The sequence below is a fragment of the Daldinia loculata genome, assembly GCF_022478755.1.
Source record: "Daldinia loculata strain CBS 113971 unplaced genomic scaffold F4817scaffold_61, whole genome shotgun sequence".
Taxonomy (NCBI): Eukaryota; Fungi; Ascomycota; class Sordariomycetes; order Xylariales; family Hypoxylaceae; genus Daldinia; species Daldinia loculata.
The window spans coordinates 82,733-107,401 of NW_026054915.1; the positions used below are offsets into that span (position 1 = coordinate 82,733).

The 24,669-nt window shown below is 44.7% G+C and overlaps 6 protein-coding genes across 6 annotated transcripts; 4 read left to right on the forward strand and 2 right to left on the reverse strand.

The window, feature by feature from the left end:
* Positions 1-4,182: 4,182 nt before the first annotated feature.
* On the reverse strand, positions 4,183-5,969 carry F4817DRAFT_245447 (uncharacterized protein). Its single transcript, XM_049299097.1, has 4 exons — positions 5,604-5,969; positions 4,963-5,552; positions 4,515-4,862; positions 4,183-4,459 (listed from the first exon to the last, which is right to left on the reverse strand). The coding sequence occupies exons 1-4, from the start codon at positions 5,764-5,766 to the stop codon at positions 4,436-4,438; spliced, it is 1,125 nt and encodes a 374-aa protein (XP_049155466.1). The 5' UTR covers positions 5,767-5,969; the 3' UTR covers positions 4,183-4,435.
* Positions 5,970-10,476: 4,507 nt separating this feature from the next.
* On the reverse strand, positions 10,477-12,198 carry F4817DRAFT_348817 (FAD/NAD(P)-binding domain-containing protein). The gene is made up of 3 exons (XM_049304736.1): positions 11,889-12,198; positions 11,388-11,785; positions 10,477-11,327 (listed from the first exon to the last, which is right to left on the reverse strand). The coding sequence occupies exons 2-3, from the start codon at positions 11,777-11,779 to the stop codon at positions 10,775-10,777; spliced, it is 945 nt and encodes a 314-aa protein (XP_049155467.1). The 5' UTR covers positions 11,780-11,785; positions 11,889-12,198; the 3' UTR covers positions 10,477-10,774.
* A 650-nt stretch (positions 12,199-12,848) lies between these two features.
* F4817DRAFT_348821 (uncharacterized protein) lies at positions 12,849-15,396 on the forward strand. Its single transcript, XM_049304737.1, has 6 exons — positions 12,849-13,497; positions 13,561-13,692; positions 13,743-14,057; positions 14,118-14,185; positions 14,240-14,322; positions 14,375-15,396. The coding sequence occupies exons 1-6, from the start codon at positions 13,333-13,335 to the stop codon at positions 14,710-14,712; spliced, it is 1,101 nt and encodes a 366-aa protein (XP_049155468.1). The 5' UTR covers positions 12,849-13,332; the 3' UTR covers positions 14,713-15,396.
* Positions 15,397-15,405: 9 nt separating this feature from the next.
* On the forward strand, positions 15,406-16,345 carry F4817DRAFT_348824 (uncharacterized protein). The gene is made up of 3 exons (XM_049304738.1): positions 15,406-15,727; positions 15,789-16,036; positions 16,145-16,345. Exons 2-3 carry the CDS (start codon positions 15,883-15,885, stop codon positions 16,225-16,227), a joined length of 237 nt encoding a protein of 78 aa, XP_049155469.1. The 5' UTR covers positions 15,406-15,727; positions 15,789-15,882; the 3' UTR covers positions 16,228-16,345.
* A 676-nt stretch (positions 16,346-17,021) lies between these two features.
* F4817DRAFT_348825 (uncharacterized protein) lies at positions 17,022-19,091 on the forward strand. Its single transcript, XM_049304739.1, has 3 exons — positions 17,022-17,928; positions 17,979-18,220; positions 18,344-19,091. Exons 1-3 carry the CDS (start codon positions 17,682-17,684, stop codon positions 18,740-18,742), a joined length of 888 nt encoding a protein of 295 aa, XP_049155470.1. The 5' UTR covers positions 17,022-17,681; the 3' UTR covers positions 18,743-19,091.
* Positions 19,092-19,135: 44 nt separating this feature from the next.
* On the forward strand, positions 19,136-20,248 carry F4817DRAFT_348828 (methyltransferase-like protein). Its single transcript, XM_049304740.1, has one exon. The coding sequence runs from the start codon at positions 19,302-19,304 to the stop codon at positions 20,115-20,117; it is 816 nt and encodes a 271-aa protein (XP_049155471.1). The 5' UTR covers positions 19,136-19,301; the 3' UTR covers positions 20,118-20,248.
* Positions 20,249-24,669: the final 4,421 nt, after the last annotated feature.

Genomic DNA, 24,669 nt, shown 5'->3' on the forward strand with positions numbered 1-24,669 from the left:
TCGATAGGGGGCTGAGCCCCAGCAGGGGCCTGGTCCTCTGTAGGCGTATCTTCCGTAGGTGTATCTTCCGTAGGTTTATCTTCCACCGGTTGGTCTTCGGTAGGCATTTTGTCAACAGGGACTTGGCTCTCGGCAGGGGCTTGCTCTTGAATGGGCTCAGAAGCCTCAGGGTCCTTATCAACCTTATCTGCTACCTCAATAGCGGGCTCTTCCAGAACAGCTTGGCTGTTATTATCTGCGGTTTCTTTTGCCTCGTTTTCCTGAGGTTGACTTGGCACAGGAAGTTCGGTCAGTAATTCTTCCTTTGACTCGTCCTCCGTGGCTTTCTCTTTGGCGGAGATTGGGTCAATAGAGACGTGGTCTTGAGAATTCTGGCTTCCGATGGAGACTTGATCATTAATAGGGGTAACGGATGTTTGTTCGACGACAATTTGCTCATCGGAAACTATCTGACCCTCCGTATTTACTTTTTCGGGGATGGCTGGCTCTCCCTGAATAACATCATTCGGTGTTGGCTCTGGTTCCGGCTCTCCGATAGCGGCCGGTTCATGATCGGGGGGAGTTTGTGAAGACCCAGGACTTGCATCCTCGTGGGAATCCAAATCTTGCCCAGTTTTAATTTCTTGAGCCAAGGCTGACTCCGAAGGTGTTACATCTCCCGATTCGCTGTCCTCATTAATAGACGGTTGCAGGGGGTCGATTAGAGATTCCGTTGGTAAAGGTGAGGACGCGGGCTCCTGTTCCTGTACTTTGTCAATAAGCTCTTCTCCTTTATCCTCAGCCTCAGATCCCTGCGAATTCACGGCAAGCGGTTGGGATATCAATTCCTTTGGCTCGGCTAGTATTGAAGTATCTGGCTCAGTCTGATCTAGGTTGGTTTGATCTTGTGAAACGACCGACGGTGTCTCAGCGGGCTCTGGGGTTTCACGGGGAATCTCGCGAGCCTTATCCTGCTCCCCTGAACGCTTCTCCCCTGTCTCTTCAAGCTTTTCGTTTTCGTCGGGCTGTTTGGCTTCTTCTAGAATCGGGCTTGATTTTGAATCCGACTGCTCTTCTTGTCCAAGGTTAGAAGGAAGCGTAGACTGAAGTTCACCGTGGTTGTCTGTCTCGGAATCGACTGATACTGGCTCTTCTGGTTGGTCTGGGGAATACGTTTCCCCAGATGTTTCCTCCTCCTCACCGTTGGTTTCGCTGAGGTCTGTAGCCTCTTGAGGTATTTGTTCGCCAACTGATTCATTTTTAGGGAGTAAAGTTTGATCTAGTTGTTTTTCAGTTTCTTGCGAACTGGCTGGCACTTCCACGAGATCTTCCGGAAGGACTTTGGGTGGGGATCCAGTCTCAAGACCCAGATGACTACCAGACTCCTGTTTATCTTCCACCTGCTGAGACAACTCTGGTTCGGCTGGAGCAACTGGGCACAATTCGGCTTCGACTAAAGGGGTAGTTTCATTGAGGTTGGACTCAGATTGGCCGGGAGAAACGTCCTTCAAAGCTGGCACCTCGGATTTAGGAGCTGCCTGGTCATCAAGAGTAGCCTCGTCTGCTGGGGTTGACTGAGTCACCCCATTGTCGGGATCATGCTCAATTGATGCTTCCCCTTCGACGCCCTCCTTCCCGACATCGGAGGGAGGCTCTGTTAAATCATCTTTCGGAACTGGGTCCTCAGACTCGACGATTACTTTCGGGCTGGATGCACTGGGATCAATAGGCTTCTCCTTTTCTTTTACGCCGGCGCTTTGTGAATTGCTGTTGACCTGGGGTTCTGATAATTCAGTATTGGCATCCGCAGTTTGGTCATTAATAACCTCTAGTGTGGGTTCTTGGGGCGTTTTTTCTTCGTCTTTGGGAGCTTCCACGCCATCGTGCGATTCAATCTGCCGTTCGGCGAGAATGCTAGCATGCTGATCGGGTTCTTGTTTCTCAACCTCTTGTTCATGTTCCTTGTCTACCTGAGCCGACGTAGTGTCTTCTGGGAGAGACGGCTCCATAGGTTTCACAATATCTGCTTCGGCGCTTGAACTGCTAGAATCACGAGGCTGCGCATTATTGGATATGTCGTCATCCCCATTTCCTAGAAGCTCCTGAGATTGATCAGAAGGAGACAAACCCCCATTACCCCCTTGATGATCCTGGCTGGCGGTCTCATTCGGGGTTGTAATTTGATGTTCTTCCTCAGGGTCTAGTTGTGAGGAGTCATTTGGTTCCTCATCGCTTGGTCGTTCCCGCTGTTCTGGGCTGTCCACAACCTCATCCATTTCACCATCTATTTTATCGACGATAACAAATTCATCCTCGGATAATGAGCCGGTGGCATCGGTTGTATTCTTGTCATCCGAATCTGTTGGAAGCGGGCCCAATGAATTATCCTCGTTTGTGATAGGCGGCTCAGAAGGAATTATTTCCCGAGCAGGCTCTTGGATGGGTTCATCAGTGGACTCCGGGGCTGATTTGGAAATTGACTGCTCATCGCTGTCGTTGTTAGCATTGGACTGGGTATTTGGCTGATCCGGTAGTTGTTTATCACTATCATTAATGGGCGAATTTGCCTCTAGGACAGTGGATTGCCCAACCCCTTCGGTAGATGTTTCTGGTAAGCCTTTTACCTCATCTTGGAATACTACCGGAATTTCGCCTTGGGGATCGGGTTCCTGCGGTGGGTTCTGATCATCACTGACTGACTCTTGGGGAGCGGGCTCTTGAGAAGCAGTTTTTTGAGGGACAGAATTTTGGGAGACCGGGTCTTGAGGGCCATTTTCTTGGGAAATAGGTTCTTTGACAACGGGTTCTTGGGGGTCTGAGCCTTGAGGCACGAGATCTTCAGAAGCAAGATTTTGAGGGGCAGGATTTTCAGCAAGTTCTTCAGGGACGACTTCTTGGGAAATAGGTTCTTGGGAAATAGGTTCTTGGGAAATAGGTTCTTGGGAAGCAGACTTTCCAGAAACAGGCTCCGGTGGAACAGTTTGTTCAGAACTGAGTTCCCGAGAGTCTGAGTCTTGCGCGGGTTCTTTAGCAACTTCTTCTTCAGAAACCAGGTCTACAGAGATGGTTTCTTTAGGGACTGCTTCTTGAGACACAGACTCTTCGGAAGTAGGTTCCTGCGGTGAATGTTCTTTGGAGACTAGTTCTTGAGAGATGTTTTCCTGAGGAGTGTCTTGGGAGATACTTTCTTTAGGGGCGGCTTCCTGAGGGACTGGATCTTCAGAAACAGGGGTAGTATGTTCCTGAGGGGCCGGGTCTTCTGTAACAAGCTCTTTGGGGACAGCTTCTTGGGAAGTGGACTCTTGGGGACTAGGCTCTTCACTAACAGGCTCTTTCGTGGCAGTTTCCTGAGAAATGGGTTCTTCCGAAACGACTCCTTCAGAAGTAAGTTCTTGAGAGGCCGGTTCTTCTGAAACGGGTTCTGCGGGGATTGGCGCCTTAGTAACTGACTTTTCGGGAATAGATTCCTGAGAGGCAGGTTCATCTTGTGCGGGGATAGCTTCAGGGGTGGAGATATCAGCAGGCGACTCAGGCGCGGACAGGGACTCTGTAGCCATTTGCTCAGGGATTATAGGTTGCTCTTTAGCTTCAGAGCCAAGAGCAATCTCAGGTTCTTGAGGTTTGACCGACTCCCCGGTAGCAGATTCGACGTTATCAACCTCACTCGTCTCCTCTGTTAGTTCTGGAGCTGCCTCGTCGGGTATCTTTACACCCTTAGATCCTTCTGTGGGCTCTAAACCAGTTTCAGGGAGCTTCTCCGCGTTGTCATTTGACTGGAGAGCCGGAATCTCTGGAATATCGACAGCGACTGGGTCCGGGATATTTGCAACCTGTTCGGATGGCTCCGCTTGCTCCTGGCTTTTCACGGCGGCGGGGTCGCCGGGATGCTCTTCGGTTGGGCCATCTGCCTGAGCGGCACTTTCACTCTCTAGCGGTAGTGTCGTAGGCATATCCCCTAAGTCCGCATTGACGCTTTCCTTTGGGGTTGCGACGTCCTCGGGATTAATCGTAGCTTGGCTCTCGTCATCCTTGACTTCTGGAAATTTAGTCGCTTCGCTGTTATTGATCTGTTCCTGCGGCTCGGCCACCGGCTCAGTAATAGCTGGCGTCGTCTCCTCAATTTGGGAGGCATTTGGATCCTCTGGGGCGACCTCGGACGGCTCTGGGTCACTGGCAGCCTCTTCTTTGATAGCCTCGCCACTAAGCTCATCTTTGTTGTTAGGTGATGGTGCTTCCTCTTCAGTCGTAGTATTCTCATCGTTTGATTCTGTTTTAGGATCTTGAGGGTCCTCGGACTTCTCGAGGGTTTCGCCTGTGCCATTGGTAGGATTCCCGTCTGGTAGTGTCTCATTGACACCCTCAAGCGTTTCAACTTTTTGTGTATCGGCCACCTGTCCCGCTTCGTCGCTTTCCTGAACCGTTTTCGTATCCGCACTTGGCCCGCCAAGGGGCTCGTTTATCTCGACGGCAGCGGCCGAGTCTGGCTCGCTATTAGATGCGCTTTCATGGGCAGCATCTTGAGGATCATTACTTGCTTCTTTTGAATTCTCCTCGGGGACATCTTTCAACTTTTCAGGCTCAGCATTCTCAGGCTCAACTGCTGGCTCATCCGCGGCTTCCCCCGTTTGAGGCTCCGATATAGCTCCTACGTCTGTGGTTGGTGTGGTCTCTTGGTCGTTATCTTCACCGAGAAGCTCTCTGTTAGTTTCACTGGCTACGTCTGCACCTTGCTCGCTTGTATCGGGTTTAGATTCCTCAGTACTAAGGGCTGGTGCGTCAGCCTCTTGTATATCCGTAGGTGCATCGCTCTCGGCAGTACTGATCGGATGTGTATGAGCAGCTACATCTGATTTCTCTAATTGAGGAGACTCGGAAACCTCAGCCTTAGGGACCTAGAACATGTCAGTGACTCTGAGCGGGACCATTGAAAACCTAGGCTAGTGTTTATATGTGACAGTTTGAATATCAGATATGTAGACTCACAGTTTCCGAAGCCGGCTCCCTTGCCTCTAGCTCATTAGACTGTCCACTTGAAGGTATGCTTTCTGATTCGGCCGACAATATGGTCTCAACCTTTCCTGCCTGTTTATCCGTCACTTCTACTGCTTCATTCTCATTAGGCTGTTCAGGGGGTTCAGGAGGCTCAGAGGGCTCAGGGGGGTTAGGGGGGTTAGGTGAGTTCGAGTCAGTCGACTGTAGCGATGGGGCCGTATCCTCTGACTTATTAGCCTCGTCTGTAGAAGGCTCGGCTGGAATAGCTTCAGATGCTGGAGGGGGTGGGGGTTCTGATGATCCTGTGTTTGGCGTCATCTTCGCCGCATTTTTCGCCCCCTTTTTAGCCTTTTCCTTTTCCTTCTTTTTGGCTTGCTTCTTTTGCTTTGATGTGAGTGGTTTACTAGGCTGCTTCTCTGGACTAGGTTCTTTTGGTGTAGGTGGTTTATCCTTTTCTTTCTTTGTCTTATGTAATGCTATGGGGGGTGAGGATATCGTGGGTGAAGATATCGCGGGCGGGGATCTGTGGGGTGCTGGAGGCTCAAACTGCTCTTCATTTACATCGTATTCCGGCTCATGCCCTGTGGAGCGTGTTAGCGCAAACAACCCAATTGGAATAATAACTTATATACCTTGTTCTACGGGCTCTTTTTCTTCTTCTGACTCCTGAGTATCAAGATATATTATTTGCGAGTAGTTAGCTACCTGAACGTGCTCTGGGTAGCTAGCTACTTGGACATTTGCAAATGGATTGACCCGGGCAGGACTATACGAAATTCCTCCTTGATCCGACATATTCCGTCGGTGCGCGCGAAAAGCACGTCTTGCCCGTGATTTAAAAAACTATCTCAGTTGCTCCCTATGCAGAGTGACGAGTACGATGCGGGTATTTGCAGAAACTAGCAAGCTATTGGGCAACTGAGCTGCCAAATACAGCTATTGGGTATCTGGTCCAAACGAAATGCGACGACTAGATGAAAATAGAGCAAACCATGTAGGCTCTACCTATGAAAAGTAGTTACGGTTCTGATGATGGATGGGAGGGGAATGAGTTAACTGGACAGATGATGGGCGTATGGGGTGTAAAGAATTCTCTTAATGCGAGCTCGGAACGATAAATGACGTTTAGAAGAACGGGACCAACTATAAAACGTACAGATAATTGATGACTACCCAGCCTACATTATCGAGAGAGGCACTACTTAGATGAGACATACCCCACGGTTTGAACGAGGGAAAGTGGAGTGAGATCTCACGCTTCTATGATCCATATCGTGCTCAAGAGCCGCGGATGGACACGATGGTATTGGCGCCACGTCGTGAGGGGGTTGGGCTAGGGTTGAGACAGATCTGGATCTGGGACTAGAGTAGACAATCGCGAAATTTCCAAGTAAAGGGCATAAATGGCAAACGTTATGACTCGACAAGGAAGTTGGTAGCGGTCCAAAAATCGATAGGAACTGCAAACAGACGGAATAAGAATGGGTCAGACCCACGTAGAAAAGGTCCGGGAGATGGGACTGGACGGATGAGGAGCTAGACGGAAGTTTGACAGCATGATGCACAACCACTTGGCCATGCTCGGGAGCGGATATTGAAGATAGCGGGTGATAAGCTTGGACTTCAAGGCTCATTGGGTTTCGACATGCCCTCCCTCTCCAATACTTGCACTAACTTCGCCTCACGAATGAAACGGTACAAGAAGCAAGTGTCTAAATGGTCTCTAAATGGTGTCTGAATGGTGTCTGAATTGGTCGCGGTGGGTGAAGCCGCCTAACCGACAGGACCAATGTAGTGTGCATGATACCGATGTTAGTGTCGTGTGCAACGTGGTCGTCCTCGTTGGCTTGGATTTTGAGTAGATGGAATGGATCTGACGGCAGCAAAGCCAATCACTACGCAGGGCGAGCGGGGCGGGAATTGATGAAGCCTTATTGGACCGACAGTTGGATGAGATCTGTCTTGTCTCTCAATTGCCCGGTTTAATTGAAGGATGCCCGCACCCGCCAGTATGGCAAGTGAGGAAATAATGCAGCTCACTGTGACGATTAAAAACAAAGTTGAAGAGCTTCCGCGAGTTGCAAGACGAGTTTAAACAAAATTAATTGACAAATAATGGGGGTCAATTGGGGTTGATCATAGTTAGGTGCGGGAAGGTAACGAATACCTATCGATAAGGCCCGATACAGTACCTTATCACACCCCGGAATCTTCTAATCGTTCCAATCGGTTTTAGGTATAGGTACCCAAGTACTTCCTTACATTAATTATGCCAACCAATTTCAAGCCCGACGATGTCCGATTTAATCTATATTACCAGGACAAACTTGATTTTTTCTAGATCTAATCCATTAGGTACCCATTCGTGATAAAAAGATCCCCATGGGGTACGCACGAAGCATTAGCGAGAAGCTTGTAAGTGAAAACAAGCGCAAAGCGTGTACTGTGTATAAACCACAACACGCGAACGAGTAATATCGGCAAATTACAGCAGTAATTATAGTTTCCATCAAGGTCTAGAATCAAAATAACCAACGTCCCGAGTATTACTAATAATATTAATATCTACGAGCCTCACATGTACCTAGCCCAAGGAGGTTTGTACGACGTAATATCGACACGTATCACTGAAACCGAGGGATATTACCTCCTATAGTTGTACAATGCCCATCGCGTGACGGTTGTAAGATTACGAGAGATTGCAGCCTCGCCACCTCATATGTACTACCTGAAAGCGTTCGAGGTCTTAGGTACTAACCACCATCATGCCTAATTCCAAAGTAAAGGACATGCCGTGGTGCTATGTCCATATATCTCAGTTTGTCCGAATACATGCTACTTACTAAAATCGCGACTAGCAGGAGACAGTGCCAATGAGTTAATAACACCGTGCCCGAATTCTATGTCAACGCCCAAGTACATCCCATGATAGTTCAATTATGTCTTTACTATACCCGACGAACGCCACAAGAAAACAGCCAAGGTTGTTTCTGTTCATCACTTTATGTCTAGATATACTGAAGGTAGAATGGACGTAGCCGAACTAAGTAGAGTGTCAAAGGTGTTTTCGGGTAATAAATCAAGGATGAATGTTGTTCGGGTGACTACTTGGATACCTATATTTATGGATTCTCCTTTAAGTTAAAAAGGGCTAAACGAAGTAGTACGAGCTGCAAAAAAAAATGTGTATTGTAACATCATGATATTATACATTGAATCTTAGTCTATAAGATAGTTCAATGATAGAATAATAGAGCTTTCTAACCCCTATTCTCACTACGAATAAATCTACTTCTCGACTGGATGGTCTTCGGGAGGTAGGGAAGTAATGTGCTCAACTAATTACCTAATTTGTTCAATGCATACCTACCTACCTACCTACCTAGGTACGTATGTAGATAATATTATCTAACATTGCCTGACAATCAGTTGTTCTCGTGCTTGACCTCAATGTTAACTACCTAATGTAGAGAAAAGTGGGCCGCTTCAATCTGTGCCTTGGAAGAACACGTTTAGATAATGCTATATAGAATACTTAGAATTATAGCAGTCATCTGAATATTGGATGGGACAGTCTATATATAACTGTAACCCTGAAGTACGAGATGAACTTCAGCTAGACGTCTTTTCTTCTTCTTCATAGCGTAAGGTTATCAGAGAAGCTAAGAGTAGCCGCACGGATATGATGAGAGACAGGGCGAACGGATTCAAGAAATAAACTATGAGTTCGAGTCCTATGTAGCAAGACCTAGTAAGCTTCCTATGAATGAAAATCATGGACTGGGTAGGTAATGTTGAGAATGTACCTACTTAGTTGGCTCAAATACAAGAGAATTTAACATATTGCGGACAGGAGTCTAGTTCGGCTATGAATCTACGACTAAATGACTTATTAAGCGACTCGGAATGTTTGATGACCCGAAAGACGCTGACACGCATTGACCGCAGGTGTTAGGGATAGATGCAGGGCTAGCTACCTGGGTAGGTATGCTACCTTATCTATACACTCATTAGATAGCTAGAACTTACTCTCCTAGTCATACAATATACTATTACCATACTCATATAATACCTTCACTCTTTAGTGACCTTTGATACGATGCGTTGCGCCGTTGCCCCTGAGCCTCGTAGAGGCTCATCACTCCCGTACGAATCGTAACAGCAAGAGATATAGTAGCGCCTGGAAGATCTTCCTTAACTTCGCTGTGGTTCACTATAAGTTTTGGTCTTGCCTAAGTACCGATTTTGCATTTCTGTCGTTTAATATTTATTAACGAGAACTAGCAATAGCAGCCCCATTTGACAGACCCCTGTTCGCAATTCTTGTCATCTTGTATATCCCGACATCTAAAGATCTCATAGCAGACATAAAGGATCTCACAACACTATGTAGTACTTAGAAGGATAGACTCAAGCGTGGGGTTAAGCCTTAGGGTAAATTTACACAAAGGGCGCGGACGAGCCCTTAATTCTTTAAGTACCTAAGAGGTAGTCTTATAATTATTGATATTCATCCTGCTAATATCATAGGTATTTAACTTAGTCTTGTCTCGGTTCCATAGCTTCGTTAATTATTATCCAGAATCCAAGACCAACTCGTTAAGAGTGTAATTAACAATATAAGTTTAATAATGAATTCCTGTATATGCTACAATTGTAATATGTACTTTACTTAACGCACTTAGTCATTAAATAGTAACCGAGCATCTAGGCTGAAAGATGAACATCTCCCATAGCTGTAAAATCATATTTCTGTCAAGAAATTACTTCGTCGGAAAGCTTATCTAATACATATCCTGACGTTGGGGAATGAAATGATATTGATGTTTATAAAGGGTTATCTGAGGTATAGAGGTAAAGGTGAAGTAAGAATAGCAATTAACTTTAGAAATGTATCTAGGTTAAGTAGTTAAAATGAAATATTAAATGAAGAAGTCACTGTTTATATAGAAGACATTGTCATGGGCAGCCCTTGGTATGTGACCACTACGGAGTGACAGGTGACTAGCTGGTAGATAGCTTCAACGTAAATCTTAAAACCCTTATCACGTCATACGCCTATCGTAATCCTTGTTATCTGACAGACATTTGAATTTACAATACCTCTGCGTTGATATTGTGACTACCTGACCTAAGGTAATTTCATAAGTGCAATAACTATAAGAAGCGCATAGATACAAAAGAATAGACTAGCTTATCACGTATAGGGTTCGATCAGCCGTATAAAGGCGCCGAAGATCTAAATATGTGTAACAGTGTGCTCATGAAAGCTGTAAGTGTGAGCTATGTCCTCAAGTGCGAGCGAGACACGGTACATTATCCATTTATATCTGATTTGTTGAGACTTTTGCACCATTCTTAGAGTGGCAAGTTTTGAGTCTTTTCAAAGTCTTAATTTGTCAATATAAGTGGAATATGTACCTGTGTCTCCCTCGCACTTGAGGACATAGTACATAGGTAACTAGAGAGATCACATTATATAAACACTTAGATAATACAGAGAACCCACTTAATAAGACTAGATCTGTGCTATAGCTACAGTTAAAAGATGAAGGATTGGTAGTATCCTTGAGGGCTTACATAAGGATATTTTACGGCTATGAATTACACGTAGCGAACAAGCAAACTAATGAGGGATATCCCATATAACAATTCCTTATAAATGAGAAGGTACGTAAGCTACCCTAAGCTACCTGAATCTCAATGTGGAGTATCCTTCCGGCCTTATCTTATGCCGTGGAAGTTGTGATGATAGTCAGCTGAATCAATAAGCAACGTCTTTCTATAGGAGAAACTGAGACGCTTATAACCGGATGAAATTCACAGCTTGTATCTCTGCACTGGCCATTACCCCGGCGTTGCACCCACTTGTAATGGCGCTAGGAATGACCTTATATGGTGTGCTGCAGTCACCAACAGCGAAAACACCGGGGACTTTAGTTTGCCAGAATGGCCCGTCCACCTCAATGTCACCTGACGGTGTAGTGGTAAGCCCTAGTTGGTCAACAAACGGACCCTGTGGGCTTGTCTCTGGATTGTGTACAAGGAACTTCTCTTCTTTGCTGGAGCCATCGGCAAACTCTACTAGGACTGATTTGAACTGATCCTTTGGAAGGAGTCGTTTGATCTTGCGAGTCTCGACTTTGAACTTTGACTCCACAAGCGTACTGACGAGGGGTTTCAGTTCTGCCGCTAAATCATCGCTACCATCGGTATAGATAGTGGCCTGGCCGGTAAGCTGCGCGGCATTCTGTGCCAAATGGACAGCAATGGCGGCGCCAACTGGGGCGACGGCAAGGACACCCGAGGATCCAGCACCCCTATCCTCATAGCCATGGCAGAACAGACAGTGGAAGCTAATTTATATTCACATTAGTTATATGCTAGTATGAAGAGTCGAGAACAATGCGCCATACATTCGCTTCTTCCACAATTGCTCATACCCCTCGATGTTAGGGTAAGTATTGGCTGACCCAACAGCGAGAATTACCTTCAGGAAATTCCAAGTCTTGCCGTTAGCATCAACGACTTCGAAATGGGTGGCGCCTTTCTTAGTGATTTGAGTAACGGCAATGTCAGCAAACTGTATAGTTGAGTAGTTTTCCAGGATGTTCTTCCTAGCTGCGTTGCGGTATTCCTCGGGGCTCTTATGATCCCAAGTAAGAATCATGTGCATGTGGCCGGCTCCTGCGTTCCTGTAGGTTTTGGAATCGAAGACTACGGCTGTGTGTAGCTGACGGGCCAAGGTGTTGGCTGCCGTCAAACCGGCCGGCCCTCCACCAATAATTGCAACATCAATGAAATCCATGTTGTGCTTGATGTTGTCAGCGCGGGGAAAGCCTTCAAGAAGAAAAAGGGGGAGGGTTTGAGAAAGTTAGAGAATAACTTAAGAGCATTCGTGTTGGGAGTGTAAGCACCTCGATCTTATTTCTACATCTGTTTTACTCCTTGTTTGCCCCTCTCTTTCCCTTGGCTACCAAGAGCAGTGGCAAATTAGGAGAAATTCCTCATACTATGGTAACACCAAGTAAAGTAACTGGATACAATAGAAATTAAACCCCGATACATATAACATAATATGATATAAAATATATTAAAATAAATAAAATAAAAGATTTAATTTTATAAGATATAAACTTTAACTATTTGAGCAGTTGTATGACTATTTTGAACAGAAAGTTAAAAAAATATTAATTTATATTTAATATATCGTTTTGTCGTTTTTCGTTGTTACTTAGCTTGGCAACTATTTCGGTCAAGTTACATTTTTTTTGTGTCTCGGGAACACAGCAGCGCGGCGTAAGTGATAGTCTACCGGCTTATATTTGATTGGGTAGATTTCAAGCATTGGTAACACCAACGCATGCATATACGTAGCCTGCTTCAAACAGATAACTGCCAAGGCTGACGGGTTGGTGTTGAGAAAAATACATATCTCGAAAAGAAATTACTATTTGAGGTGCATGATGGATGCTTGGCGAGTGCTCACATTCTACAACCCTCCAATAATGGCTACGTACGCAACTATCAAATAGGAGTAGCATGTTAGAGTTGATCCTCGCAACAAGTTACTCTTTAAAACCAATGGTGACGTATTTCAGCATCACATTGTGTAAGATCAACTATAACATACCTCCTCTTTTGTCTACATAACGCTACATATTGTTGATATGCGATGAAAGCCCAATATCATCTATGCACTAGTCCTGTATCGGCATTGCTGCTATTAATATCACAATCTTTTGTTAGAAATTTGACTTGGGGTTATGTCGATCCCTTCACTGCTATACGATACCCTTTCAGGCAGCCTCATACTTCGGGGCTCCATGTAATATCACGGGTCCCTATTTAGGCACTAATATCTACTTCTATGCAACGGACTAAAGAACGTTCTATAGTTCGTTAACGCTATGTGAAATACCTACAAATGTGTGAACTCAATAGGATATGAGGGCAAGCGATTTGAATTGTTAGTTCACTGTCATGTGATAGAGGAACCCCGCGAAGAAGGAAGTAGTACATAGATCTACGAGGCTATGATATTCGTCTTCAGGCAACCAAAGGCGGGGATACATTGCAGCTCATATCGCTGTGGCTTACTTTCCAAGCCTTTTGACTCTTGGAAAACGGATTGCCGCCCCGTGGTGTAACACACCATATGCTGCGCGGCGTTCACGATACTAATCATCTTGGGCGGCCTAAGAGTGTAGTTAGAAAGTCCTGTACGCAAGTCCGCCCCTCAATTGTTTGCTGCCTTTATGACTCTCTGATTTCGCACCCAAAGAGTTCCCCCTAAGGAATGAGTTAATCTGTACTCTCCTCTATCATACTTTAAGAAATTTGTTTTATGTCTAGTACATAATGACTTACACTAAACAACACTACTACCAGACCCCCGGCCACGTAATTGCCGCGGGGATGGTTCTTTCATTAGTGGATATCCTTGCGGTCATGTTACGATTTATGATGAGGAAGAAAGAGAGGCAACCGTTGAAGCCGGACGACTGGCTCTTACTCCCTGCTACAGTATGTCCTAGGCCAGATAAACATTATTAGGATTTTTTCCGTACTAACAAGTCTATTGTATAGTTGCTGACGACAGGAGTTGGTATTTGTTTGGTGTTTGGTGTGTCGCGAGAGGCGATGGGATATCGAGAATATCCAACGTCGTTGGAAAATCCATCCGAAATTGCCATCTACCAAATGTCTACCTCGATCAAGGTATGAACTCCAATATATATTGAATTATCAGTTCCTAATTTGAGTACCAGCTTGAATGGTCTATCAGTCTGATACTTCCCATCGCCCTGGCTTGCACGAAAGTGAGCTTTCTTCTCTTCTATAAGCGAATATTCTCTATCAGTAGGAGAATCAATTGGGTACTCAATGGCCTTATCATCTTCGTCGTCATGTGGGCACTGGCGTTCTTCTTTGCCACTCTGTTCTGCTGCAGAGTTATGCTACTTTTCATCTGGAAACCTATTTCGGAAATGTCTGAATGTAAATTCTTTCTGGACGTATTGATGGCATTTTGTATCACTGGGTTTACTACTGATCTTGCGATTATCGTTTTGCCTATCCCATTGGTAGGTGCCCATTTCACTTTATACTGACCCCAGCATTGCTAATACTAGATGCCATCGAAGATTTGGCGCTTGAAGTTATCTTCAGCTCAAAAATATACAGCCAGCGCATCATTCCTCCTTGGATCAGTGTAGGTTATCACCTGTTGGTTTTAAGTTAAGGGTAGTAGACTAACTCCTAATAGGACCGTTGCTTCTGCATTGGCGCGCCTAATAGTTTCTGTTGGCTTCGTTGCTGAGGCAGCAGATCCTAGCAGTGATAATATTCGTAAGTGCTATACAACTTTTATAGAAAGGAACATATTCTAAGATGAAAGTAGTGAACATAACGTTGTACTGTTATTGGGGAATGGTTGAATGCAGTGTAGGTGTTTTTGCCGCCTGCTTGCCAACCCTCCAGCTATTTTTCCGTCGGAGGACTTGGCAATCGGTCGCGAGTAGAACACGAAGTCTATTCAGTAGCCGATTACGAAGTGCCAGTTATAGCGAATATAAGGACGGAATCGCTATCCAGGTCGACCGCATGGTCGACGTTATTAAGGAGAAGCGAGGTTCCTCTAATCTGTTGGACGCCCCAATTGCGGGTCAGGACCCCCTAAAGAATAATACATACACGTATACTATGAATCAACCGACAACAATCAGAGAGACTATTTAGATTAGCCAACTCATCCAGTTCAGGTAGTCTTCTGGTCAAAGCGAAAGGAGGTATTCTCACACTCTCTAGGCTATACCTTAAAAACATTCGCAAAGTCGAACGACTGCTCGGATAATTTCACAACGGGTATGGTATGAGAAATTATTTTGACTTGATTAGAGGGAGAAAGCAGCTTTATTTTTAGTTCTATTGTATTCACCTCTAACAGAATGCTGGTCTCCTATTTTCTATTCTAAATGTCGAATAATTGTAGCAAATATTTTTGGTAACCCACGTATGCTTTTCTCTATTTGAGAAGACCAGATTTCAATATGTGACACAACTCGGCGTTTCCAATCCAGGGCCGCAAAGAACTACCCGATCCCCGCTTCCTCAGTTTCAACTATCGGCAGAAGCTCTTCGATTGGAGTATGAACGAAAAACTACTTAAGACAATGAGCCATTTGATAACGAGGTGTCACAAGAGGAATATTATGTGTCCATCGGGGCTCATTGATATAGCCTCTGAACCTTGGCGTCAGAAAAGAATACCTCTTTCTATCCACGCGCTTTCATTCCCCTCTATTGTATGCTAGGCAATTCTCCATACTACATGAATAGACCGGCGTACGAATCCTTGTATCTTAGTAGCGGTAGATCAATCATCTGCCTGTAATCACAACCCCCTCTCTCATATCAAGTACTAGATACTGGTGTAGTACGATACAACTTGAATAGTCGCCGAGGAGGGTTTTATTCACACATCTTGCATGAAGTACGCAGAAACAAGTGCCCAGATTGGAAATTATAGCAGTAGATCAAGACCATCCACGTCTTCATATCAGTCAAGCCGCATGACTACTAATAGTGAATATCTCTATCATATGCCTAGTTCTGACCATAAAAGGATGCTTTCCCAGTAAGAGTAATAGTAGTGTGTGGACTTTGAAGATATCGAGAGAAACAGCATTCGAACTATCACAATTAAATACCACCAATATCTACTATCCATACACCTCTATATACTGCAGCTCGGCTTCGGGTTGAGACAAATACATCAGAGTTCGTACTACTAGAATTTTCTTATGGTGACTTACAATGCTGAACAAGACCCCGTAGTCATAATGCAATTCACTACTATTTTTGTGGTCTTTGCCGTCGCCGTCATGACCGCCCCAGCTCCCAACTCCGATGCCAACCCACTTATTAAGGAAGCTGTCGATATTTCTAATGACATCATTGAGCCCAAGGCTTGCTGCCTCTAAGGGGGCGATGTTGGATTCGATCGGAGGTGGGGATAGGCGGAACAGCTCCTTTGGCAGTAGTCATTCGTTTAGAAATGGTACTTACCTATATGTTAGTAGGTAGTAAGAAGGACTTGGTGGAGACAATTAAATAAGCTATATCTATATTGTTTCTTCAAAGGTGACCATAGTGAATTATCATAACGTACATGCCTACCTACCTAGGTATCCAATGTACCTAGATACATGTAACCTCCAATTGAGGCCAAGACAACTTCAAGTATGGATGTAAACTAAAATAGAAACAATCTCCGATCTAGCTACCTCGCACAGATAAATTCTTTTTTAAGTGGCTGACGAAAGTAGGCTGTTGGTAACCAGCTAGGTAGCTGTTGCTACGAGATAGATTAATTGTGATAAGACGCACTGCACTGATGATCGCTTATGCCAAGGAAGGATAGTTGCTATCCCGTTCGTTATCTATCTAATTGGGTTATAAGCACAGGTTATGCATGCATATTTATAAACACCGAATATCTGACCGATGGATCAAACGTAAGCAAGGCTCTACCAAGTTCTATGCAGATAATTTCATTATATATTATCTTGGCTTTAGGTCTTGAGCCGCATAGTCTGACAGGCGCGAACCATGAAGGTTGTATTGTGGGTGACATGTTATCGAAGTCAATGAAACATTAATAAACTAGCTGCGTTACCCGTTCGCGCAGGCGCTTACGGGGAGTGCCTTAGGTACCTAGCTTCAAGAGTGCCTTTTACGCCACATAAGTCTGGCCTTTCTGATTGGCTAGCCACACCTTAACGCACGTCCGATGAATTTTTTGTAAAATCAATTGACCTATTATAGTATTGTATAAAAACTTTAATAATTGGTATCGTTGGATAGAGCTCGTTTTGCATGACCTTTCTATCCTATTTGCATATGTTTCAGACCTTATGCGATAGAATGGCAAAGGAAAAGGTCGCCAACTGCGGGGCGATTCTAAGGATCTGATTGGCTGGAAAAATTGTGGCAGTACTAATAAAATATAGGAGAGTTGATGTCTCTTTGTAACCCCAACTGCTTAACCTACCTAGCTAAGGTATCTAACCTGTTGCCGATTATTATTGACTCCATTAAAAGTGCCGGTACCATATCTCATTACACAATCTACCTCTTAACCTCGTATACTGGGCCATTGGTTTTACAGCCTATATTACCTACCATGCATACGTGTGGTGACCCTGGGTCGAATCAAGCGCTGACCTGAGTTGGTGGCGGATCCCCATCTAACTCCTTACCCCAACAGCCGCGATGGTCTGGAGCTTGTTACACGAGAAATAGCCAGTCTCTGTATCATTACTAGCAACGAGGCGCACCCGCGTTGGTTATCACAAATACACAGTTGTGCATATCTGACAGTGGCGGGTTGTGTGGTACACACCATCCGTTTTAGTCCGAGACTGCATCTATCAAATGTATTCAAATCCTGGCAATACCTTGTAATTCTATCAAATCTCGCTCGGCATGCGTAAGGCTTGCGCAATCATGGCTGTACGCAAGTCAGCCGCCAGTTGTACAACCTCAACAACTATAGATCTTCCTCCGCTACGGATACTGCTGTTCTGCTAGCTAGTTTATTTACTAGTAGAGAAATTGAACCACTAAGTTTGTCGCTGCCAATAATTATCATCATCTCTGGATAGTATTTGCTACTTACCTCCTTACCTTGGATCTGCTTTGTAGGCATGATGCCCGAGCAAAAATATGAAGAATATCGTCTTCTGGGTTCAGACGATGAGCCAGCTAGCGATTCGGCCACATCTAACGAGAATCGCCAGGCTAAGAGTCTAACTATACCCTCGTGTCTACTGAGTAAGGACATATGGAAGGTATTCGCCGTTGGTTTTATATTCACACTATCGCTGGCAGCAGGGTTAGTTATAGGTTCGAAACTGCAAAAGGCAAGCCACGTCAATACAATATTATCCTACCGTAAGTATAGAACAACGAAAAGCCGAGCTCCATGTTAATACTACTGTTAGCTAAACTTGAGTACTCACGAACCAATACGCTGTGGTGGAATACAGAATACAGCGCCGAGGATGCGGAAAACGCAGTACTAAACCAACTTTGGGACAGCATGATCCCATGGGAAAGTGGAATTATTGCGCTCTCCAACGATGAATCTGAGGCATTAAATCTCCCCGATTCTCAGCCATTTCCATGGGACTCTAGTCGGAAGAAAATATATATTATCAATGCCCATCATCTACTGCATTGTGTTGTATGTAACCCCATTAACCAGAGCAATGAACATTTAGACCTCTTTGACCATCTTCTTGATGTGCTAAGGGGGTAAATCCGATATTTGATGAAGAACAGTGGCTAATTGATTTACTGCCTGCAGAGGAATATTTATATATCCATCCAGCAATACCGTACCAACAAAACACAATCAATAAGCTATTCGCATATACTACACTGTTTAGACAGTTTGCGTGTCGAAACAATGTGTGCGGCGGACGAGACTCTCCGCTACGTTCCCTTGAATTCAGTTCATGGATTCCGGCCAGGTGATGGACAGCAGCGGAAATGTCGCGACTGGAATAAGCTTCAAGAATTCGCTGAAGCGCACAGCCCATGTTATCGCTATCTTCAACCAGGTAATACGACTTTCTCAAACTTGGAGCGCTTCAAATTCTGTCCCGAAGACTCTGGATATTTGCCCAAGATTCGCAAGTATTTCGGCTATGGTACTGATTGGGCTCCCGAGGCACCAGAGGGTCCAAGGGAACTGGAATGGTAAAGTTAAGAATGGTAGTATAATAAGATATAGGAGCATAAGCTTTATTTATTGAAAATAAAGGGATTAAGGCTAAGCCAATGTTGTTTTAACTCGAGTTCGTTATGAAACTATTCTGCATTTTTCATATTAAGTGGTCTTACGGGCCATCTTAGATGCTTTGTACATAAATGGAAGACCAAGGTGTGTAAGTTGGTCGGTATGTCGTAACTGAAACTCGAGAGAGTGATGCAATCTGGTAGTATTATTCCAAATAGTAAAACCTGGTGAAGCAACGTTAGGGGGTCACGACTCAAGTCCGCATCCTTCCTAGATTCACTTGAGCACTGGTCATATAGAATCAATACCGAGGGTGTATGTAAGTGTCAGCTGCCCCTTATATGTACGTTGGGTTCCACCACATTTACCCCAGCACCAACCAAGAACCCCAACCTTTCTACGGGGTTATTTCTGCTCCTCTATTTTCATTAAATAAGTGCTTGTGCCAGTACCTTCTTTTTACCTGGAATAGATGATCTACAATAAAGCATCTACGCATTAAACCTCTGATTCTTTTCCATCAATGGCTTCCACATCCACTCCAACGTTTGAGGAAGTCCGTAAAGAATATGACGATCAGGCTCCATCATATAATAGCCTCTTGAAATTGCCTTTCGGTATCTTTGAATCCCAGCTCTTCGAATCTGCCGTCAGAAGAGACCTTTTTTGCCAGGGATCTACTGTTTTGGACCTCGGTGGTGGTACTGGGCTTAGAGCCCGTCAAGCCCTAGAGGCAGGTGCTGCGAAGGTAGACGTCGTCGACATATCAATTGAAATGATGGAAGTCGGTATGAAAGACACCGCAGTACTCATGGGGCCGAATGAAAGCGCAAAGATTCGTTGGTTTTTAGGTGATGCGTCAAAGCCCCTATTCGGCCAGGGGGGTATTGCTGAACTTCAAGCATCATATGATGTGGTGATGGCAAATTGGATATTTGACCATGTAGATAGCCTCTCAGTGCTCGATGCAATTTGGCGTAACATTGCGGCTGCACTACGACCGGGTGGCCGATTCATCGGGGTGCGCGCATGCGATCCACGCACTCAAGCCATGGTCACAGGGAAGTACGGACCTACATGTCAGGATTTTGCGGAATTTCATGGAGGCCTTTATTACAGTTCTACGATACCTGATGATTCGGGCCCACCTGTTCAGCTCAAAAATGCGTCATTGAAAATAAGCTATACAGGATCTTCAGAAATGTACGAAAGATATGGGTTTCACAGAGTCGAGATTGAGCCATGCGAAAACACTAAGGTTGTTCGCGATGATCCCGAGTATTGGAAGTTGTGGGTAGAACATCCAGGATTTGTAATTGTGAGGGCGTGGAAGAAGTAAATGTATTTACATAAAGCACCTAGCCTACCTCACTACAATGGAGTACACCATCGTGCCTTAAATAGTAACTCTGTTCGTCAGAGAGAACCTTTGATTAGTGCCATACATAAAGTGAATGTCAGGATAGATGTGTCTTCTATCCTCTTACGAGAGTGCTGTGCGCCTCTTATATACCTAATCCTAGTAGATCTACCCCTGAATCCCTAACACTAACTTGGATCTCGGAGACAGACATAGTGAATGGCCTCGATCATGAGTTTACAATCTACCTAGTTACCTAAGCACTAATAATAAACCTACTAAGTGATAACTATACCGATAATAAGGAAGATACCGGCTTCATAGTAGTAGGCGAAAAGCTTCCTACCCCTCCCCGATCCCCCTAGTGTTGAGATGAAGGGTATGGACGCTATGACAGACGGCAGTAACAGATATGGAATTACCATCACAACTAAAGAGTAGATGGAGACACGATAGAATATAATTAGGAAAAGTGTGTAGTCCAAGTGATACTTTTTGTTGTCACAAGCACCGTTGTCAACAACAAAGTCCAGTACACCATCTCCAGTGCTTCTTTAGCTACGGAGCTTGATGGTCGTGACTGTAACTCTTTGTATCTGCCGTGATTTACCCTACAAACTACAATATCCGCGTTAAACACAAAGCTATATTTTCGTCCTTGTCTGCTGTTGTAATAGACATCTTACCTTCGTTACTGCCCTTCACGAGTTATATTGCTATACCCTCTCTGTCTTGCGTATTCCGAAAGGATTTGAGGACAACTATAGAGGCTCTAAGGATGTACCCCTTCTGGATTATAAATAGACGGGCAAAGAGGACTTCATGATCTATTGAAAACGAAAAGGGGCAGTGATAATGGTACGTTCTGTCAGGTGTACTTGAAGTCGGTTTCGAAATTATTGTGATGTAAGTCAGAGAGCTATACCAATGAGGCAGCTACGAGTCGTTACACAGGTCTTAGAATAGGGCTTCGTTTTAAGCCCCTTAAATAGAGCGAGTTAGTAAAGTATAGGGAAAGTGCCTAGATATTAGTGAATAGTAAACCAACTCTAAACTTGCAACAGCAGCGACGATGAGATGGTTGGAAGCTAGGACCTAGCCCCTAATTCTATGCAAAGCAGCTAAGTGCATGCAAGATAGGTATACCCTTCCTCTTTTTCTGGGTAAAATCAACTGATACCTTCCGCACCATGCCAATTCATTAGGTATAGATGCTGATAAATAAAGAGGCAATTGCCCTTCGCCCCTGAACTCTGATTAGTACCTAATCATTGCTGTGGGTTAGGTCGTGTTGAACTTTTGGAACTTCCTTAGGAAGGAAGGATGCTTCTTGTGAGAGAGAATTTGACACGTAACTGCTTCTTGCCGCAAGATTGTTTCTGCTGACCGCCTTATTTCCAATATCAACTCGGCAGGTCCAAGCTGATGAAGATAACATCATCTCCATCGCATTAATCTAGAATATCCAGTACACGAGTCATCATTCATCGGACAAGCGCAACCATACCCCCCAGTATTTCAACCCACGCAGGTTTACACATTGTACATTAAATTTCACCTTTTTACTATTTCTGAGAACCTGAATTATCATACAACGCGCTCTGCTTAAGTCTCAGTAGCCTCAGCACAGACTTTTACATCCTTAACCCAAAATTACAACCTAAACAAATCACAATCCAAACAAACATCAACCTACACAAACTACACTCAGTTAAGCGAATCGCACCCAAACAATCTACTTTTCTATTTGAAACGCAGTAGCTCTAGTTTCGAACTGATAAGCTTTGCTCATCACGACGGAAAAAGCTACTTGCGAAGGTCGCGAGGCACAGACAATCGTTCTTGGATATATTCATCAACTCGGTGCATTGCAAACTCACCTTACATCCCCACCGCATTCGCCATCTTAATCTAAGGGTACCTAAACCATGCACACAGTTACATACGCGTAAAACAGTCTTATATCCTACATATGGGTTTGGAATAGAATCAACAAGCAACCTCTGAATGGGCGGCATCCAAGCAAATGGCCTCCGAAAAAACAAACCCCCCAACGTCAGACCAGCTAACCTAAGAGAAATAAGACGACAGCATTGTTCTGGTGGCTACGAAAACTCCCACCGTCAAAGAGTTGTTGGAAGAATTCATATCCAAGGAGAAACACTGCCTTTGCAGAGGTGCTCCCCTAAACTATGGACTTAAAGGATATTCAACAACGCTAAGACTTGTCACCGAATCTACTGTGGCCTGGATTTAGACTTGGGGCATCTGATGTCTCTCAAAACATCTCGTGACTCTTCTAAAAATAAGCTACGCTTTGGGGGGAAACAGCCACCGCGTTAGGGTCTACTCGTTTAGGGTTAAGGACCCTGACGCGGAGGAATAAGGCCCAAGGCTTGAAACTCGAAGTTGGCTTGATCGACGGGTGCCTCGCAAGAAGCCACCGCCGCTATGTTGCGCACTTAAGGATCATCGACAACATGTCTCATCCCACAGCACAACGTACAGAACGAGCTTCAAAATGGTTGATTAATAGAATGATGGATGGTGGAATGAACAAAAGGGGCGCATCTTGCACATGCGGCTTGGCTTGTAAGTTGGTTGGTTCACTAGGTACCTCCCGTGACCAAGGAAACATTGACTGGAAAAACCGGTATCCCCGAGGACATAATCGAAAAGCTAGCCAGACGAAGAAGAGAACTTTCCTCAGATGACGAAGAAACAAACAGACCAATCAAATATAAACGTTTCCGTTGAGGAAAACGAGGACGTTTTTGTCTTCTTTCGGGGAGGGGGTTATGGCAGGAGATAACAGTAGCTTACCTACAACAATCCAACCTCATCCGACAACGTCAACGCAACTACACCATTGCCTGATCTAATATCACTCAAAACTGATCCAACCCTACCCGTAGTCCCTACGCAACAACCACATACACCACAGATCTCACAACCTATAAACCCATCGGCATTAAATACACTACCCGAGTTAATCAGACACGAACAAACATGTAGGCGACAAATATTACGGGAATTACAAGACGTAATACCGTTAAAACCTCTGGCACCATCGAGAACTAAAACATAGCGATTATACCAAGCATATTGCCAAGAAACACCCAATCAGAGAAGCACAGTACCTAATAAGGACCAACCCTTGCAGCCACTACTACAGCCCAATCAACCCGACCAACCGGAAAAAGTCATTTCTCCAGCCGTACAACAACCCGATTTACCAACCGCACCATCATCTACATATGAGACCGACACAATGGGAGACGCAGGAGGAAGCGGCAGCGGCAGCGGAGGCCACGGCCGACCACCTGCGCCACCAGCCATACCCAATGTCGACGAAGAAGGACGGCGACAAATCGCCGAACAGGTTATCGCATTGCAGATGAGTTTCGGCTTGTCTTAGATATGAAGACCATCCGGCAGATACTAAAGAGGATGCGATGGATTCACTAAGCAATGGCTTATAAAATTAATTGAAAACCAACGAGGACGTTGGCATTTTTTTCGTGAGGGGGCATATGATAGACACTATCATTAGATAAGCTACTAGATAGGTACCTTACAATCTCCCGGGAAAACCTCCAAGAAAATGGTCAATATAACGGGTTGGTCCACTAACGATACTAAAACGGGTTGGAGATCTAGCATACGAGTTAAATATCCCGAACCACTGGAAGATACACAAAGTGATATCTGTGGCTCAACTCTATAAGGTACCCCAGGGAGCAGACCCATATAATAGACGAAAACCACAAACCGGCCGTGTCGTGGTCGAAGGCGATGACGATGAATGGCTATCCTACGAAATTGAGAGACTACTGAAGAGACGAATAAACAGACAAGGTACACCAACACTGGAATACCTCGTACGATGGAAAGGATAAGGTAGTCTGCCAGGAGGTACATATTATCCCGGCACTACAGCACAACTCCAACAACACCAAGTCGACAGTACTACATCGTAGCCCGAACGAAGTAGTATACGGATTCAAACCCAGGACACGAACTAATTCTTCGCGGAAGGTTCTGTTTAACATGTATCATGTTGGCGCCTGCGGGGTTTCTTTGAGGAGGATATACCCAGGTCTTTGTTCTGATAAAATGGAAAAAAATCCAGAGTCACTAGGACTCTGGCAATCTTGTATTTCAGCATGCTCCATAGGACCGTTGGCTTAGGATTCTGGTTTGCCTCATCATAAAACAATAATAATCAAAGGTCTCTATAGACTTGACTTAACTATCTACGCTTTCTGGTTGTTCATGGCGGTATAGTTCCCTGAGGAATCGGCCTAATCCTAGAATATCTGCTATCATGATTCGACTACAGAGAACACTTAGCCCTAGCTAGTCTGATATAAAATCATGCGATATGAAAATTACGTGCTCCGTGTAAAGAGATTCTTCATTGAATGTAACGGTTATTTTAGGAGCAAAATGACGATTGTTTGATTGAGCCAAGAGCTGTGCTTATCCCTTTCAAAGGACTTCTACCCACTATTTATCGAGAACCTGGATG